Source organism: Leuresthes tenuis, unplaced genomic scaffold (assembly GCF_036924035.1).
Source record: "Leuresthes tenuis unplaced genomic scaffold, fLeuTen1.0.hap1 SCAF_20, whole genome shotgun sequence".
Lineage (NCBI taxonomy): Eukaryota > Metazoa > Chordata > Actinopteri > Atheriniformes > Atherinopsidae > Leuresthes > Leuresthes tenuis.
This window is the reverse complement of record NW_027325374.1, coordinates 16,312,046-16,330,353: the sequence shown is the minus strand read 5'-3', so window position 1 is coordinate 16,330,353 and position 18,308 is coordinate 16,312,046. Positions and strand designations below refer to the sequence as shown.

The 18,308-nt window shown below is 42.8% G+C and overlaps 1 protein-coding gene across 1 annotated transcript in view; it reads right to left on the bottom strand.

Moving 5' to 3' along the window:
• Window positions 1-18,308, bottom strand: part of trrap (transformation/transcription domain-associated protein) — a 69,638-nt gene that overhangs the window by 26,086 nt on the left and 25,244 nt on the right. The window contains exons 40-57 of the mRNA XM_072373991.1: window positions 17,896-18,102; window positions 15,697-15,855; window positions 15,254-15,388; window positions 14,791-14,901; window positions 13,211-13,357; window positions 11,533-11,746; window positions 11,170-11,298; window positions 9,622-9,771; window positions 7,543-7,742; window positions 7,047-7,168; window positions 5,147-5,360; window positions 4,833-5,012; window positions 4,423-4,569; window positions 4,090-4,209; window positions 2,082-2,369; window positions 1,720-1,857; window positions 1,392-1,504; window positions 1,045-1,180 (exon numbers count right to left, since the gene is read on the bottom strand). Of these exons, the coding sequence (XP_072230092.1) occupies window positions 1,045-1,180; window positions 1,392-1,504; window positions 1,720-1,857; window positions 2,082-2,369; window positions 4,090-4,209; window positions 4,423-4,569; window positions 4,833-5,012; window positions 5,147-5,360; window positions 7,047-7,168; window positions 7,543-7,742; window positions 9,622-9,771; window positions 11,170-11,298; window positions 11,533-11,746; window positions 13,211-13,357; window positions 14,791-14,901; window positions 15,254-15,388; window positions 15,697-15,855; window positions 17,896-18,102 (2,910 nt within the window). The remainder of the gene's footprint in view (window positions 1-1,044; window positions 1,181-1,391; window positions 1,505-1,719; window positions 1,858-2,081; window positions 2,370-4,089; window positions 4,210-4,422; window positions 4,570-4,832; window positions 5,013-5,146; window positions 5,361-7,046; window positions 7,169-7,542; window positions 7,743-9,621; window positions 9,772-11,169; window positions 11,299-11,532; window positions 11,747-13,210; window positions 13,358-14,790; window positions 14,902-15,253; window positions 15,389-15,696; window positions 15,856-17,895; window positions 18,103-18,308) is intronic.

Here is an 18,308-nt window from a genome sequence, read left to right as displayed (position 1 = left end):
GTCAGTCAGTGAGATCGACACAGAATGAGAGACGGCCAGAAAGAAGAAGAGTGAAAAGAGCAACAAAGAGACAAAGAACAAGTGTGGATTTGTCTCAGCTCTTTCCAGCGCCGGAGAAAATTACAGTGATCGGTCAAAGCGCACTTATCAGGGGTGACGCTAGATGAATATCCCGGAGACAGAGCCGCCCTTATCCAGAGCCAGCTTTAATTGAAAGCAGGGACATTTGGACTTCGCCTTTGAGCTGGTTAGCTGTGGGCAGGCAGGCCACTGAAAGCCTCGCTCTTCTCCTCCACCATAAAACAAATCACCCTGCAGCAGATGCCGAGGTAATTATTCATGCACTCAGCTGTCATAAATATTAGCCGTTACAGCCCAAGCTGTGGAGCAAGGGACAGAGAGATGGAGGGCAAAGTGAAAGTGTAGAGGGGAGTAATACCAGAAAGAAGATCAAGCAAAAAGAAAAAAAGAGGTTCAAATACAAAAGACAGAGGAAGGAAGTACTGAAACAAGGAAGAAGGGATATAGTAGCACTGGTGTTGCCATCCAGACAATTTAATTAGATGTCACCTTAAGACAGAGTGACTCGATGGATCGGTTCTAAGTCTCCTTGAAAGAGCAAAGCAGGAGTATTTGTTATATGTCAGGTCCTATCACACACTCGCCACCCATCCACAATCTGTTTCTGGAAACATGAGGCTAGTAAATTCACAGACAAAACAGATGGACGGCATTTCCACAGCTTTACAGGCTTCTCTCTCATTCTTCCAAGAAGCGACGGGTTACGGAGGGGCCGGACACTAACAACTATCAAATTACTATACTTTGTATTAACACAGGACCTGGGCTGTAAAGACAGCGCTGCACTGGAAACAAGCCATGCAATGAAAAAAAGGCAGCACTGCATCAGCGATTGTGTTAGAAACAAAAATCACAATATTGCATTATTTTCTGTTGGGCCAATTTTAGCCTTCAAGTGGCAAGAAAGCGTAGAAATGCATACATTTCTGCATTTTTTACATGGAAAAAATTAACTCTCCTCACCTGTACCAGAGCCTCCTTCATGGCAGCCCAATTGGAAACTCTCCAAGCACATTCAAGCACCAGATAAGGGTTTGAGTGGCCTTTCGACTGGCCGTATTCAGTCAATGGTTCCCATTGGTTCAGCTCTTTGGAACAGCTGGGGATGAAGACAAAAGAGATAAGAATTTTAGGAAAGCTTGAATAGTTAATGCATTTAAATGTATTTTAGCCGTTTAAAAAGAAAAAAAAACTAACAAACAATGATGTAAACCTTGTATGATTACACATGCATTATCATCAATATCCTTATCTTTTTGCAGCCACTCTGCACTTATAGTAGTTTTATATTTCTGTTCCTGAAATCGTACCGTATCCAGTGGTCCTCCCACAGCTGGTACTCAGGAAAAATGGCCGGGGAGACGTTGCTCCTCTCATGCTCTTTTCTAGCCTTCTCCATCGCTTTCTCATAACTTTCCTGGGCCTGAAGAGACATGGTGTGAAATTGCTCTTACGGGTAACAAAAAAGCTGTGTGTCAAACAAAACTTTACGAACACTTTGAACACTCACAGCAGCACAAACCAAATCCTTCAAAATGACCAGAAAGATGAACAAAGAGGATATGTAGTTGGTACACACTAATATACAATCCATTGTAAGTTGACTGGGGGGGGATCTACTTGAAGCTTTTTCCTCACCTGTTCAAAGAAGCCATGTTGCTCGTAGGCGATGGCGGTTGCAGTCTCGGGGAACTTGCATCTCTTCTGCCATAAGCCCGCCCACATGTCCTCCTCTTGGAGCAGAGAGTAGAGCTCTGCCAGAGAGTCCAAAATCTCCTATATGGATGTTAAACATGTGAGGATGGCAGCAGAGCAAACTGGAAAACAGGCTGTAAACCTACTGAAACCAATAAATATGATTCAAACAAAATAGCCAACTTAAATCATGAAGCTGCAGCGTGAAAACAAATCAATCTCTATACTTAAAACTGAGGAGGAAAAATATAAATGAGCTCAGCTCATTGAACGACTGAATAAAAAGAAAAAAAACAACAAATTGCCTGTTGAGGTGGCGTGATGCTCTCCTGTTCGTAGAACTCGGTGCTCTGCTTTGGTTTACTGTGTAGGCTGAGGCCCTTCTCAAAGGCCTGCTGCTCTAGCATGAGAGTGGAGCGCAGCCAGAGGTTGTGCGTCTTGCCCAGATACTTGAGGACGCAGGGGCGGATGGGAATAGGAGGCACGCACTGGGACATGGCCTCCACAAAGCAGTTCAGGGCACTGGGCTGGCAGTCCCTTTGAGCCTGGTGACTGCCACTGCAGAGGAAAGGACTCATTTCACCAGACAAAGCCTGAAGAGGAGAGAGAGAGAGAGAGAGATCATCAACCACTTGTGTTTATTTGAGCAGTGCAATGATATGGCATATTGATAAAGGCATTTTGTTGCATGTACGGGATGCAACACAATGCCATTTTCCAGTAAGAGAACTGTGAAACTGAAAAAAAAAAAAAGACGTAGAAGATAAGTGAGAAGACGGGAAATGAAAAAATGACACATTATTTGCAGCCTTCCTGTGTGTGTAGACCACAAAAAACATGACCAACAAGTGACTCACGATCCATCAATATCTTTACAAAGAGCATCAATATGAGCCATAAAGATATTAATGTTGTAATAGTAGTTTGACCTATATTGTTCGGCTTTTAATGAATGCAACTTGTTGCATTTGAACTTGTAAGAGCAATAAAAATTCGGTGAAAATTTTAAGTTGACTATTAGCTGTTACACGTTTTATATACTATGTGAACCCGACCGGACCCTCTCAGAACAGCTGCATGTTTACAGAATAGATTATGAGCATCATCGCCGGGTCCGGGCAATGAAAATCATGATTAACATACCGTATTTTGCGCACTATAAGTCTCACCTGATTATAAAGCGCACCCTCAATTATGGGGTCCATTTCTGTACCGATTATAAGGCGTAGTATTACCTAATGTTCTCTGATTGGTTTATCGCTGCCAGCACACAGAGTGTATGTATTACATCCCTGTGTCAGTGGGAAATGGTCCGACGGTCAAGGACAAGATCGTCAGTCGTTTTTACACTTATAAACCTATAAACTGCACATGGGTCTGCATCACCCGTCTCAGACTGAAGAACAGGGCAAAAGCATTAATGATGACACGATTCAATGGCTAAATACGAGCTCGATGCAATCTTCGCCCCATTCAGAGTGAATGGCTGGGATCCGCCTGACTCTGGATTCACACCGAACGCAAAGTGAGCACCGGAAGTGGCCAGTTGTCATTCTTTCCCAATGTACAAGAGCAAAGAGGCGCGGCAAAAGTGAACATGGCAGTGAGCGGCCCACACATACGGTGCACCGGATTATATGTTTATGTTTATGTATTTAGCAGACGCTTTTATCCAAAGCGACTTACAAATGAAGATATAACAAGCTATACAAAAAGCTAAAAATAAACTACATAGAAGGAACCCAGGAGTCCGACTCTGTCAGAGGTGACAGAGTAGAGATAGGGTGCAGGCATAGAAGGAAGTGCAGAAAGAGAAAGTGCAAAGATAGAGGGGGTAGGTAAGTACAAGGTAAGTGCTAGGATAGGAGATGCTCTCTGAAGAGCTGGGTTTTCAAGAGCTTCTTGAAGATAGACAGGGACGCCCCTGTTCTGGCAGCGCTCGGTAGGTCATTCCACCATCGTGGGACGACACATGAAAAGAGTTTGGATTGTCTTAGGCGTGGTGTAGGAGCTGCTAGACGACAATCCTGGGACCAACGGAGGGACCGAGTTGTGACATAAGCCTTTGCAAGAGCATTCAAGTAGATGGGAGCCGTTCCATTAAGCACTCTGTAGGCTGACATCAGGGACTTGAATTTGATGCAGGCGGCTAAGGGTAGCCAGCCATTATATGGCGCAAGGCCGTTTTTTGTGAAAATTTAAGGCTTTTAGGTGCGCCTTATGGTGCGGAAAATACGGTAATTCACACTACCTGCTAAGAGAACTTCTGTGGTGGGAGCAATGAGACATGTGCTCCGAGTAAATCATACTCACGTGCTGCTGTCTGTCTGACAGGATCTTCCAGAGGCGAGGGAAAAGCTGCACCCAGGTCCTTTCAGCCAGAGGCGTGGAGATGTGACAGAGCTGGACCAGGGCGTTCAGGAGAGCCCCCGTCTGTTCAAAAGTAGAGAATTCTATTACTTAGCAAAGCAGCAATTTGTTTGCCTTGCTTTCAGGACTTCAAAGTAGCGCTGTGCCATCTTGGGATATATTTTTAAACATGCAACAAATTCAATTAATCAAACATACTCGTTTCACAAAGCTCGATAAATCAGAGTAATGTGAAAAGCTTTGTGTGCATTTTACAGGCTTATTGAGGAAACGTACCTTGACCTCTCGTAATGAATCAAGAAACTTGTCGTGACGGTTGGTGAGCATGTGCAGTTGGTTGCCAGTGTCTCTCTCTGCCTGCTCCTTCGTTTTGGGAATAGCAGTCTGGTCTCCTGGTGCCAATTCTATGTCAATTTCCACATCCTATCAGGGTAAAAGGGCAGAGGAGGAAACAATTAGTCATCTCATCGGATTAAACGCTGTTTTGGTCATTTTGTGGCATTAAAAAAAAAAAAAGGAAACCTTTTTGCTAATTGGCAAGTGATGAGAACACTTAACAGAGTTTGAAGTAAAAAAAAAAAGCATCAGTCATGAAGAAAGGCTCTCATCTTTCCTCAGTTTCACAATATGAAACATTTCTAATGGGATCATTTGCCAGATGCATGTGGTTGTCTGTTGTGTCCCACCTCCTCCTTAGTCTCGCTGTTTTCCCTCTCACGTGGCTCCTGCTTGACATGAGTCGCCATGGCAAAAGCGGCACGGTCGTGGCTGTCAGCCAGGTTGATGACGTTCGTGATAGAGGGAAGCATGGAACCCTGACAACTGGTGCCGATGATGGTGTTTCGCTCACAAACAGCCAGCAACAACTACGAAACAAAAGCACGCGATAAACGAGACATGTGACAAACTCGGAGAAAAAATACACGGCTCGCTCTAGGTGTCAGCAACACATTCTATTTAATGCAGGACAAAAGGCTTGAAATGCCGTCAAAGCATTTACCTCTATGCACTGTTTGATCCAAAAGTGGCTGCCCATCGCCTCCCAGTTCTGAGAACAGCAGATGTAGAGTAGCCTCTCGTAGACACGTCGCTTCATAGAGGCATCAAACACCTCGAAAAACTTGGCCCTGATTAATGGCTGAGTGCAGCGAAGCCCTGAGAGGAAGGCTGGCTCCAACTTGGATGTGATGTCACTTCCTGAAAGGCTCTCATCCCTGAATGTGTGATGGACAAAACAACTGTTAAGACTGTGGCCGCGGTCTAATTCACTCGATAAGTCGATAAAAAAAAAACTCACAGACTACCCTGCAGCAAATTAACAAGGTCTAAATTACAATTTGCTTTTGTAAAACATTTACTTTTGTTGCCCAGGCCTTTATTGTTTTATTTTCCCACTGAATGTACAGTACTTAGAAAAAGTTTCAGTTTAACGTCAGTTTTATTGGCCGTAAAATGGCATCGTGCCTTCTTTGAATAAAACCATTGAAGATTGCGTGTATACAAACTCATCAGCATCACTTTAGAGGATCAATTATGAATAGACAACAGATATAAAACTTTAATTTGAACCCTTTCAATGAAAAAAAAAAAGTATAAATAATTTCCAATGTTTCACTTTAACAATGTTTGCTTCTTTTGTTTATGTGTTCTTATCCTGAAAACACATTATGGAGTGGAAAGCACCAAACAATAAGCCGCATTAGTTGGAGTGTTTATTTAACACACTACTCCCATCTCTTTAAAAAAAAAAAATTAATCAAATTATTTTTAAAAACAAGCAAAGAGCAAAGGCGCAACTTCTCTTTAACGGTGAAATCTTTATCAAATATCTAAATAAACTGAATAGTTGATCAACTGTAAAAAGAGCCAAAGGAATAGTAATAATTACAGAATTCAGTTCAACTTGGTATATTGTATAATTCAGACAATCATCTTCACTTCTGATTAATTAAAGCCATTTTAGCCTTTCATATCTCTCAATCTTCAAAAAGTTCAAAGAATGATCTCACAGCATCGTTCAGAAGCTAGCATGACTCAGCAGCTGTGTCATGCCTAAAGTAACAGCATTTAACATAAAACATCAGGCAGAAGCCTGCATCGTTGCTACAGAGATTTCTCTCACAGCAACATAATGACAAACACAGCATTTAAACAATAAATGTCATTAAATGTGCAGTGAACGGTCTTTGTGGAAACAATTCACCAAACAGAAGGAGAACAAAGGTGGGATAGGAAGGGAAGAGCAAAGGCAGCCCCACACTGTCCACATTTGAGCCCATTTTCTACTAGCACTGGCTCAGCTGCTTTATCATTACGAGTTGTCCATCATGGCTCTACAGTTTAAATTTTCTGACAGGACTACATGATGGGGTTGGGGATATAGGGTATTGGACTATGTAGAAGGTGTATGTGTGTGAGATGGAAAGTTAGGGAGTCATAGTTTGATAAATAAAGGACAGAAAGACAGTCTGTGACCTCTGACCGCCCCCTACTGAGTGTTCTGTCACGAGTTGGATGTCAGTCGGTGCCACTGTAACCCAGTGGAAGGGCCTGGCAAATCCATCTCAACAAGTACTTACACTCTCCGACCCCATTTCCATCTACTAATACTCCCCAGCTCCTATAAATCATCAACAGATTCTAAACTTCCCTGTATTCAATGATATAACTTCTCATGTCTTTACTTAAGTCTTTTTTTTTTTTTTTTTTATAAAGTTAAACAGTACACTGCTTCAAATGTCTTCCACTTGATCTTTATTTTCCATCGGGTACCTTACCCAACCCCACGGTTTTCCCTGCCTCAACCTCCCGACCTTGATCACTGGCGTTAAAATGGATGCAAGGACAGTCTGCCGTCAGTGCCTTGGCCATTTGGCCATGTGATGAATGGTGGTAATTACCTGTAGACATAATTAACGAGGTCCAGGAACTGGGCATTTAACTCAAGTTCATCAGGAAAACGCTTCTCTATGTAGGTCATCATCTTCACCAGTAAAATGGACTTCTCGCGCAGGTTTGGCATCTAGGAGGAAATTAAATGTCAGGGTGGAAATGTACAGGAAAAGGTGTTGACAACATGAAGGGTCACAGAGAGGGAAAACAACAAAAAGCATAAATATTTCACAGCTCAGAGGACAATGAACACAGTAAACCTCCTCTGTGGGTTTTTATATTAACATCATTAGAATTGGAAAATGAGCTTCACTTGTTTGTCAAGATGCTTTGAATCTTTTGAAGCTCGGCTGAGTCAGTCATTAATTCATACGTGCTGCTGTTACCAAATAAATGATGCCATAACCCGATGAATCACGCTTCTCTATTTGTGCACATGATTTTTGTCCAACTCACAAACTCAGGCTTGAGCCCCGTCACGCGTCACAGAGACTTTCTTCTTACCTGGTTGGCCGCCATGGGAGAATTATTCTTCACCCACTCTTCCACAATCTTGACAACGGCACGGAGGATTTTGGGGTCAGGCGACTTCTCAATCAGAGAGGTGAGGATGACTTGGATAAAGTTCTTCCTCATGTCCATGCTCATGACAGACAATCGAGTCTTAACCAGGTCAAGACTCAGCATTACCAGTTCACTGGTCACTATGAAAACAGATACGATAAAAGTGTGTTATAATTGGCTTTATTCTTAGACATTATAAATTCATATTCTGTATTTTCCTAAATAACCTATGTTCCTAGCTGGTACTTTTCCACTTTGCTCATACTGCACAACAGATGACCTTAAAATGGTCCAAGACCTTAGAATGACATAAACAACTGGGTCAGACAGAATATCTCTATTAGAGTAGATTACATTAGATCCACGCCTAAAACAGCACTCACACACACACACACACACACACATTGTTTATCACATCCAAAGAACACAACAAGGACAGCGGCTGTCCTGATCATGCCACTAAAAACTGGCCAATTATACTCTGACAAGTGTGAAAACAACTTCTGTGAGATAAAGCTGAATATAAATATAACATGTTTCCGGATAACGGGGCTCGGCCTGACGGATTTCCTGCGGGAGCTCTGGCACTCCGAGTCCAGCGCTGCAATATACTTTACATGTGATCACTAATAAATACTTTTTTAATAAACGATTTCTCCAGCTTGTTCTTGGGCTTCCAATGAAAAAAAAAATCAGGCTGACAAGTGTAAAAGACAAACCCCAAAACATTGTCTCATTGATCACAATTGAGACATTTAAACTGGTGTTCTTTAATGAATAAGTGACAATTTTCCTTTCCTCGTTTAAACTCTAAGATCTGTAACAGTTTAATCTCGTTTGGCTTTAATAAATAGTCAAGCTGGCTCTAAACACATCACATACTCATAATCAACATTTTTTCAATATGTGGCAGGAGCAGCAAAAACAAAAAAAAAAACCCACTCTGTACAATCACAGTGCAGCCACTTGAGTTTAAGCTCATTGATTAGTGAAACCTGAAGAATCTTTAGAGGCAAAGGCCTCACTGGTCAGACAGCCTTTGGTCTTAGTGACTGTAACTGCTCATAGCGGAGGGTTAATGTCTGTGCTTCCCGATACAGTCATTAGGGACCCATTAAAAAGACCCGATAGCATCTCAGCCATTACCTCCCATGTGAGTAACAACAGGAATTTTGTACTGCTCCAAACCTCAAACTGAACAGGAAATCCTGACAAAGCTAAGTAGCCTGAATGACTTCCTCTTTACTCTTAATGATGAACATAAAAATAAAAGTTGTGCGTCAAACAGAAACTGCCCTTTCAAAACAATAGCTACTCAGAATGAAGTCCTAGAAATCCAGACAGCTCAGATAAGACAAGACGGACTGGAAACCGAAGATGAGTAACATTCCCTGTGAAACCACAGAATCTGGAGTTGATCAACAAACCCGGGCCCTCCGACACAGAACTTTTGATAGTCTCTGTATGGAGCCAGGTAAAATACGTGGAATATCCCAGCTCTGAAGAAGGGATGAGAGAATTCCGTGAGATGCAAACCCACAGCTGACGTTTTTTCAGATAACGACTGAGTTCTGATACCAACATGACTGATAATGTCTGCAGAATAAATTCAACTGAAATAGTTTTTGATACACTGTGTGCAGTCAAGTAATCCTCTAAGCTCTCGACGGGTTGAGAACTCAAGACGCGTTTAAATATCAAGGACAATAGGGAACGATAACGGGAAAAAAAGGAGACAAGTTTTTTTCCGTTATCATTCAGCCAGATCTACACCGATTCACTGCAGACAAGCTAGTATTTGCTCCCCTCTTACTGTCAACCACAATGTTTATCTATACATTTAAGTAGACTTAGAAACCAGGAGCTAACTTCAGCCAACGTTGCCATTTCATCACCTGAATTATAGTTTCATGTTAATTTAACGCCACAAATAATTCCATTCAAGGAACTGGAATAAAATGTCAGGACACTAAGTAGCATCCTCAAATCTATCCGCTAAATTGGAGATAATGTGTGTACCTGTGCTGGTTTCAGTGACCCCTGGATTAGCCTGCTGAGGACTCAGGTGTTCCCGAACCATCTTGTGAAGCGAGCGCATGAACACAGAGATGAGGCGGTCAATGTAGCTGGCATTATAGCTGCAGGCTGACTTCAGGATCATCAATGTTCCTGTAAGACAAATGAGGGGGAAGAAGGGAGGATGAAGGGGGCAAAGAAATAACTGGAAATACAAGAATCTGACAGGAGCCTCCCCCTTCAGGGTCAGTTAACAGAGATTCACAGCTGCAGTCCCCTTTTGCTCATTCATGCCACGTGACAAAGTACTGGCTTTTTTTTTTTTTTTTAGTGCAACAGTGGCAGGAAGAAGAATGAGTATTACCCCGACTCAGCTGCTGCTCTCTAAAGGGGAAACAAATGTTAAATGTCACCCCCATAGCTGGCCAGACGCATCACATCAACACTCACACTTACATGAGTGCCATTAGATCGGATTAATGGTTAAAATTACAATAAGATCCAGTTATTCAGTTCATGTAGACACCTTTATCTGACCAAAAAAACGGATCAGATCACTCGCAGTAGAATTAAGACCCCGGGATGACTCGATCTAAATGTAACACTGAACATGCATGTTGACAACAGTGGATCGAGCGTTCTGCGCATGATCGAGTTTTTTCCCCCCGCAATCGTCACCCAGAAGTCGAAAGAGACGATATTACTGTTGTTGTCGCCGCCGTCAGAAAGAAACAAACAGCACGATGGAGAATGCACCGTTGTGCATCATGTTTGTTCCATAACCAGCTCATCACAGATGTAGAGGGACGCAGCTTCATCTTGCTCTTCATTCGCCATCTTTCTCCAATGCCTTAGTTTTGTTGTTGTTGGTGGTGAAGATGTCAACAGGAAGTGTCTCTATTAGCGATAGGTAAGATGGGTACAGCGCTACCTATCGTACTGGGGTATGACATGCTTTTTACCAGTGATTCCATTCATTCACTGCCATATAACAAAGGATAATTACCCTTCCTCAGATAAGGAGCATAACTCAACTCAAAAAAACTAAAGTGAGATGATCTTTATGCTGTTCTACAATTTCCCCGTATCACCTTTGGCACTCTATATTTAAAAAAGGGACTGTACATGAAAATAGTCCAATAGCTGCCCCCCCCCCTTGACATAAACTTTACTGTAAGCTTTTTCTATAAATACCTGCTGACATCTGGGTGGAAACTGTAATGTTCGAACAGGGAGGGTGGCCGAAAGCAGCAAGCCTTCCCAAGACAATCTTTCCCAAACCGCTGGCCTGTGGCCTCAGTTTAAACAGACCAGATGTTTGCCTCAGCAGCAGGGCCTGTCGGCTTGCATTTTAACAACCCACTCACTGGCTTAATTGCTAAAAGTGGCCGAGAGGCCGTTTGGTTTTGTAGGGAGAAAAGTGGGGAGTGTGATTTATTTTTTTTTTTCCTTTTATAATGACAGGGTTTATAATCAGCCAACGGGAGAAACGGAGAACAAGGAGGTTTAAAATGATAAATGGGAGGGGGAAAAAAGGAGAACTGGTCTCACCAAAGAGCTGTGTGGGATTAGTGTTGCTTGTGGCTTTTTCATAGTTGGTAAGTCCCTCATAGATGACTTTGCCCACCGCTGCATACAAAGACTCCAGTTCCTCATATTTAGAAGCCACAGTTGATGTGCCTGAGGAACATCACAAAGAAAAGCCAAAAACCTAAATTAGAACCTTGCTTTTAAATCATATCGAGACAAAAATTAACTTCGCGACATAAGAATCTATAGTAATAAGAAAACATTAGTCCAATTATTTTAGCAAATCCTCAATGAAAACAGCAGGAACTGAACTTGGCCACAGTGCTTTCCTAAGGTTTTGGGTTAACCCGTCTATGTTCTGATAAGAATTTATTTAGTACTTACTTGGCTCAGTGGGGAAAATGCTCATGAGGCGAGAAAGGAGGGAGTGGACAGCTCGCAAGACCTTGGTATTGCCGCAGGTCATACATGCAGCGATGCCGCGCTGGAGAGGCTTGAAGTGGGCCAGAATGGCTGGAGACTGCAACACTGTCAATAGGAAGCACAGAATCTCCAGTCCCGTGCAGATGTTGGAGATGTTAGCTTGAGCTTGCTGTTCCTGAGAAGTCAAAGAGGAGGATGGTGAAACCAAATGATGACCTGGGCTAGAAATGTTATATAAATTTTTTTTTTTATTCCAGACAAATACCAGGCAACTTATAAATAATATTACATAGACGGCGATATTTCTCACACAAAAAAGACGAGGCATCACAATGGCTGCTAAATCAAAGATCAATGGCGTAATTTTTGTCTAAATTGCAATCAGGGCTTACAAAGGCAAGGCCAAGAGGATAATCTTGGGCCAAGGCATGGGACTAATCTTGTCTAATGAACAAGGTGAATTTTGTGATAAGGCTCCTGGCAGATAGAAGGGCCATATTGATTTGGCACCATATTAACTGAATGGGAACTTGTCTCTGGAGCCAAGCAGACAGAGCAGATACAAGGATGTGAATAAGAGTGTGATTGTGTGCATGATTTGTGTGAATCTCCCCTTACACTCCTCATTTGACCTCTTATGCCACTCCCCCTGACTCTTAATCACTGCTCTGCCAGTACAATGAGATGATAAAAGGTAATCCGATTTAGAGCAATGTTCATTAGTTTGAGTGAGACAGCTGAGCAGGTAGAGCACGCTCCCAAGGGAGAAGGGCTTGTGTGCATCTCCATAAGACCCACAAAAAGGCTTGTTTATCTGACCAGACCCAGTGGGATCTGGAGGGGCTGACTGTGGGAGTGTTTGTGTGTGTGAGCAGACAAAAAGGTGTGGTTGATGAAGTGATCTCTGAAAGAGAAGAAGCAACATGAGAGAGGACTGCCAGCACATGGCGATAACCTTGTCTGAAAAGTGATGCCACGGAAGAAATCCGGATACAAACCGGGGGAGAGAAAACAGCCTGTGATAAGAGCTTGGATAGAAAGGAAGAGATGAGAGGAGGAAGTGGTTAGAGACCAAGGGAGAAGGCGAGGAGATATGTAGGGAGGCACAGTGGGGAGATACAGAAAGCAAGGATGAGGAAGTGAGGATGGAGGCGGGGTTGAATGAGAAGGCACAGGCCATCACGGGCAGACTCCCGCTATCTCACCAATGTCATTATTTTGTCGTTACTGCTGTTGGCGCCTCACTTTGTGTAATACTGATAACAGACAAAGAACTCGGAGGTGTTAAGACTTAAGAGCTTAAGCAGGAAACTTCTCTCAGAAGGCATTAGTTGTCCTTTACTGATTATTATCGCTATTGGCACCATAACAACAACAACAACAACAGTAAGCTTGAATATTTGGAATTAGATTCAAAGTTGTTTGCCTAAAATATTGTTGATGACTTAGAAAAGAAACTTTGTGACGTGTTCACAGAGAGAACTGCCGTTCTTTGGACTTATTCAATAATCATTCAAAACATGAGAGCAATACAAGGGAAACACTATGCAATAAATCCAAAAAATGGCACCAACCCAAGCATGAATGTGGCAAGATGGCGCATAGATGTATTATAACAGTCATTTTGAAGACATCTTACCACTGTCATTAGCAGTTTGTCAAACCACTGTAGTTTGAGCTCTGCGCGCGGCCACATGTCAGGCCTCAGGGCAGTCTTCATCAGGCTAACACAGCGGCGGGACAGCAGTTCACCTGGAGAGCCAGCCACATTGGTGCTGTCGTTCACCTAGAGAGAAGAAGAAGAAGAAGAAGAAGACTGGAAGTCATTTACAATATCAAAGACAATGACTTTTCTTCAATATCACTTTGGTGTCCCGAAGACAGCAGAAATCACAAAAGGCAACAATAGGCTACGACTGCTATCATATTCCTGAGTATTATTGGAGAGAGACTTCAAATGTGGCAAAATAACGAGCCTCTGCAAGATCTCTCAGAGCGACAATCATCCACATTCCATGCAGATCTATAACCAAGACACCGAATCCCTATCAGCTCTAGGTGTGCCGTCCTTCGGCTGATGTTAATCCCTTGGGCCACTGAAAACATATTTTTCTACAGAGATCAATTCAGTATCACAATACACTGTTATCAAGTGGAACACAAAGAGAAGATTATGTTTCTATAGACTGCTCTGCGAGCAGTGAGCGATCCCCAGCGGTAACAGAAACTTATATTCAGAGATGGTTGGATGAACAGGGAAAATGAAGGTGAGTGAAATCTCAGCAGTCTATTTCAGGCTTGTAACCAAGGTCATAGCTGCCACTAGACCAAGGGACAGCCGTGTGAGGAGACACACACAGGGCTTTATGTGTGTGTGTGTGTGTGTGTGTGTGTGTGTGTGTGTGTGTGTGTGTGTGTGTGTGTGTGTGTGTGTGTGTGTGTGTGTGTGTGTGTGTGTGTGTGCCTGTCCAGCTATCTGCCTTTAGTTAAGTAAGTCTATTTCTCACCAGAACACCAAAGATATATGCAGACAGTTTAGTCTGGACTTTTTTCCACATCATTCACACAAGCACCTCACGGCGGGAGACTTTCTGCCGAAGATGTACTGTCACAGCATGAAATGCGAAGGGGCGGTGAGGTGAGGTGTGTGTGTGTGTGTGTGTGTGTGTGTGTGTGTGTGTGTGTGTGTGTGTGTGAGGGTGGGGGTCTGTGTAGAGCGTGCTATGAAAAAAAAATCTGTTTTCTTTACAGCAAAAGATTTGCGTCTACAGTCAAATAATGTCTCAGCTACTAATCCTTTAAACAATTTAGAATAAAACGTCTGCAAATGTCCAGAGCAAACGCTGACTACTTACATGTCATCACCTGCCATCCCTCAGTCACACCTCTGAAACATTTCAGAGCAGCAGTGCCCGTGGGAAAATGGCTCTAATGATGACCACTTTGAATTCAAGACCACCGTGAAGTGCAGACATTTCGGAATAATGATGAGTGTCAATTTCTCACACCCTTTTAAAGGTCTGATTGGCCATTATGACTTGGTTTTAAGGTAGAAGTTAGAATTAAGTTTAGCTTGGAGTTAAGACAATAAGTTGGGATAGTCATGGTTAGAATAAGGGGCAAAGGAATGGCTCATGTTATTAGGATCTTCACAAAGATGTGCATGCAAGCATTTAAGCTGGTGTACGAGTGGTTGGCAGTTATTGGGGGGGATCATACCTGGCAGGCAATCCTAATGAGGAAGTTGACCACAGTATCTGTATGCTGTTTCTCAACAGGCTTGGTGAGAATGGTCTCGGTCCCTGGCATGGACTGGCTGCGTCCAAACACCTACACAAACATAATAATTACAGATAAGTCGAAAAGAAATGTGAAAAGTGAACAATGTGGGTCAATCTGGACCCTCTGCTGACATTCATTAGCTACCTCGTGCTACCAGTTGCATCGGTATTAAGCTTAGCTTGTTCCAGATTCGATGTTTAAACAAAACTTAAGTTTGTCTATTTGAGTTTGACACCCCTGATTTAAACACTGCTGCAGTCATTCAGACAAAAAAAAGTTACACAAGGACACCCTGCAGCAAGAAGTTGGAGGGTGAGAGGACGCGGTTGTCTGGGCATGGGGGAAATGTCAGGCACGGCTCCATTAATTTGGCATTTGATTAACTGCTGATTGAGCTCACCGTGGAAGCAGCGCTCGTCGCTGTACGGAATCTCTTGACATCCTGTCCAGCACCAGCGGATTCGAGAGACAGTCCTCTTTTCACAGCTCCTCCGCTTGTTCCTTCACCAGCCACAACTTCAGCCTCGGAATCGGGCTGAAAGGAGGGCAGAGAAGGTAGAGGAGGGGGGGGGCATATGTTAAAACTGCACACGTACGCATACGCATGTAGCAGTATGACTAAGAAATGTTTTAATCACAATGAGAAAAAAAAGCTTTACTGCGAGAAACACACATATATTTGGTCTGCAGTAAAACACAATGTTTGAAGAACTGAAAGACTTTTGTTTTTTGTTTAAACTGAATTTCTGTATGTGGCAGGAACCTGAGCGCACATCCTGGTTTTGGTGGACACATAAATGTACTGCTGACATTGATTTAAGTCAGTAAAAACTGAGCATTCACCTGCTGGTCTTTGATCCTCTGCAACTCCCACTTAATGACCACCTCAGCCAGGTCCACAGCCAGTTTCCTTTGCTCTATGGTTACACTGGGCGTGAAGCCCAGACGCTGCATCGCGCTGATCATGTGCTGGACCAGGTGGTGGCGGACGGGGTAGTACACCTACAAAAACAAGAAGGGGAACGTGTGGAATTAAATCGCACATAATTGGTATTTGAAGCACAAACTTTGAGGTTGGTCGAAAAATGTGTTTTCTTTTCCCAAAGCACCAAAAAAAAAAAAAAAAAAAAAAAAAAATAGAGTTAGTTACTGATGCCATGAGCAGAGTTTAAATTAAGCAGGAAAAGTGAGGGTGAGAGAGGCTCGCCAGTAAGGGCATCAAATTCATAACACGTTAAAAGAGAGTGATATCTGCAGCTTTACAAGCTTAAATAAGCAAGACCTTTTTCTTTTTCAGGAAAACCAAAGTATATTCTTGTAAAAAGAATCCAAAGCGCATAAACTCCACTCAGCGAATTCCAGACAACCGAATTCCTGATGTATTTAACTTATTTAACTTATTATACATGATCGACTTCAGATGATGCGGCTCTCTACCCGTCTACCTTTTAAAAGGCTACGCTCAATAGTCTGTCCTCTCAGTATCAGCACGCACCTATTAAACTGGCTTCCACTGCCTGAGCACCAAACCAAAAAAAAGCATCTCCAAAAACGGCAGATAATAATTACTGACTGAGAAACCAACACTTCCAGTCAGCTCAGCTTCATCCAGCTGCGAGAGATCTTCTCAGCCTGCTTACAGAGCATCAACATTGTGAAGGCTGATCAACATTTTTAATGAGGAAAAAGTTTAATGATAACGAGAAAATAAATCTATTCAGAGAAAAGGCTTCCTTTTTTCTCTCTCATCACAATGCCAAACCTCTGCTCCAGATTAGGGAGTGATAACACGCGCCGTCAAATGAGTTGTTCAATCACTTTGAGACTTCGAGTGAGAAAAGGCAAACTAATATATCATATTCTCACTTAGCCTCAAGGACATGATGACACATACTCAGCCATGAGCATTCACACACTCAAGTGTCACACTCAAGAGTCACTTAGCTTCTGAAAACTGAACTGGGATTCTATAACACACAGACAGAAAAAAAAGATCCAGGGATGAGATGTCTATCTGAAGGGTTTTGTCAGTGTCAAAGAATATTAAAGCTTCTCATTTTGAGGGTAATTATAGTTGATAGAGCAGGACTTCGCAGCCCCTTAATGACAGAGTGGCTAAGCCCTGTCCATCATCTGCGCATACAGACAAACACACACACACACACACACACAATCTCTCTATTACTTTATCAAAGACACACACACAAAGTCTCATCTGTCTGTCATTATCTCCTCCCTAGTGTAATTATGCTGATGTGATTACATTAGATTAGTCATCTGGCCCAGTGAGAGCAGCCTGTCAAAGAGATAGAGAGGGTAACTGAGGGAAATGTCAGTCTTCTGCTAAAAGACTGTCGCTCTCTGACTTAGAAGCCAGAGAAGATCTGCTGAAGAAGAGAGGGTAAAAGTGTCTTAAGTTTAAGAAGCAGGGAGAAGATAAAGGCAAATGATCATCTGGTGTTGAGATGCTCTTTGGCCCTGCAGATCACAAATTCAAAGGGTGTGTTAGAGAGTGCATCTGTAGCAACGTAAATACAAGAGGCAAGCAGAGAACATTCCCTGATTGAGAGGAATCTGGCTCCTTCAGAGAAGAAAATAGAGCACAGCACCGTGTTGTGGCTAATATAAAACTTTCCCCTCTGGGAGTCCTAAAGACGTCTCTTGTAATTCCGGGCACTCAAATAATCAGTGTAATTAGCTCCTCAATTGTTCTCCCCCTCGTGCACTCTCAGCAGCACGCTCCCAGCATAGCTGTATATGCACACTATGCGGCAATTGTCCTCTCACCGTTTCTGGTGGGAGTCAACCTTAAAGTTCCTTTGAGACAGATTCTCATATTCAATACCCAGCATCTTAGTCGTCCTCACAAAAGCTTTGCCTTCTAAGATCTTAAATGGGATCAACAGCACACATCATAAACTAACCAAAAGCACTCAGTAGCATTAGTATAGTCTTGACAGATGTCTATGTTTGACATCTCTGACTGCCCCACCCAGCCCAGATGGACACATCCAGCAGGGAGGGTCTTTCGTATCTGCTCACCCTGAAGTGCTGCACAATAAGATGCAGTATGTGAACCAGCTGTGGCACAGTGTGTCCCTCCTCCACAATGATTTTGCGAGTCCAGTGGGTCAACATCTGGTGGCCATCCTCCATACGGGCAGGCACAGCTGGGGTTAGGATGGCCATGGCCTGGCGAACAATGGCCCGGGCCTCCATAGTGTGGGCCTTCAACAGGCTGTGGAAGACCTGTGCGGAGCAGACATAACATATCATATCCAGTAACATTTCTACATTTTTTTTTCTACTCATTCACATTCTAAATTCCCCCCAATGATGTTTATTCTCTTATTTACTTATTTCACACAAAAGAAAGCTAAATGGGGGATTCCAAGATCATTCCAGACTAACATTGCAGCTACCAGTTTACCTAAATATCTTTTTTATCTTTTTTT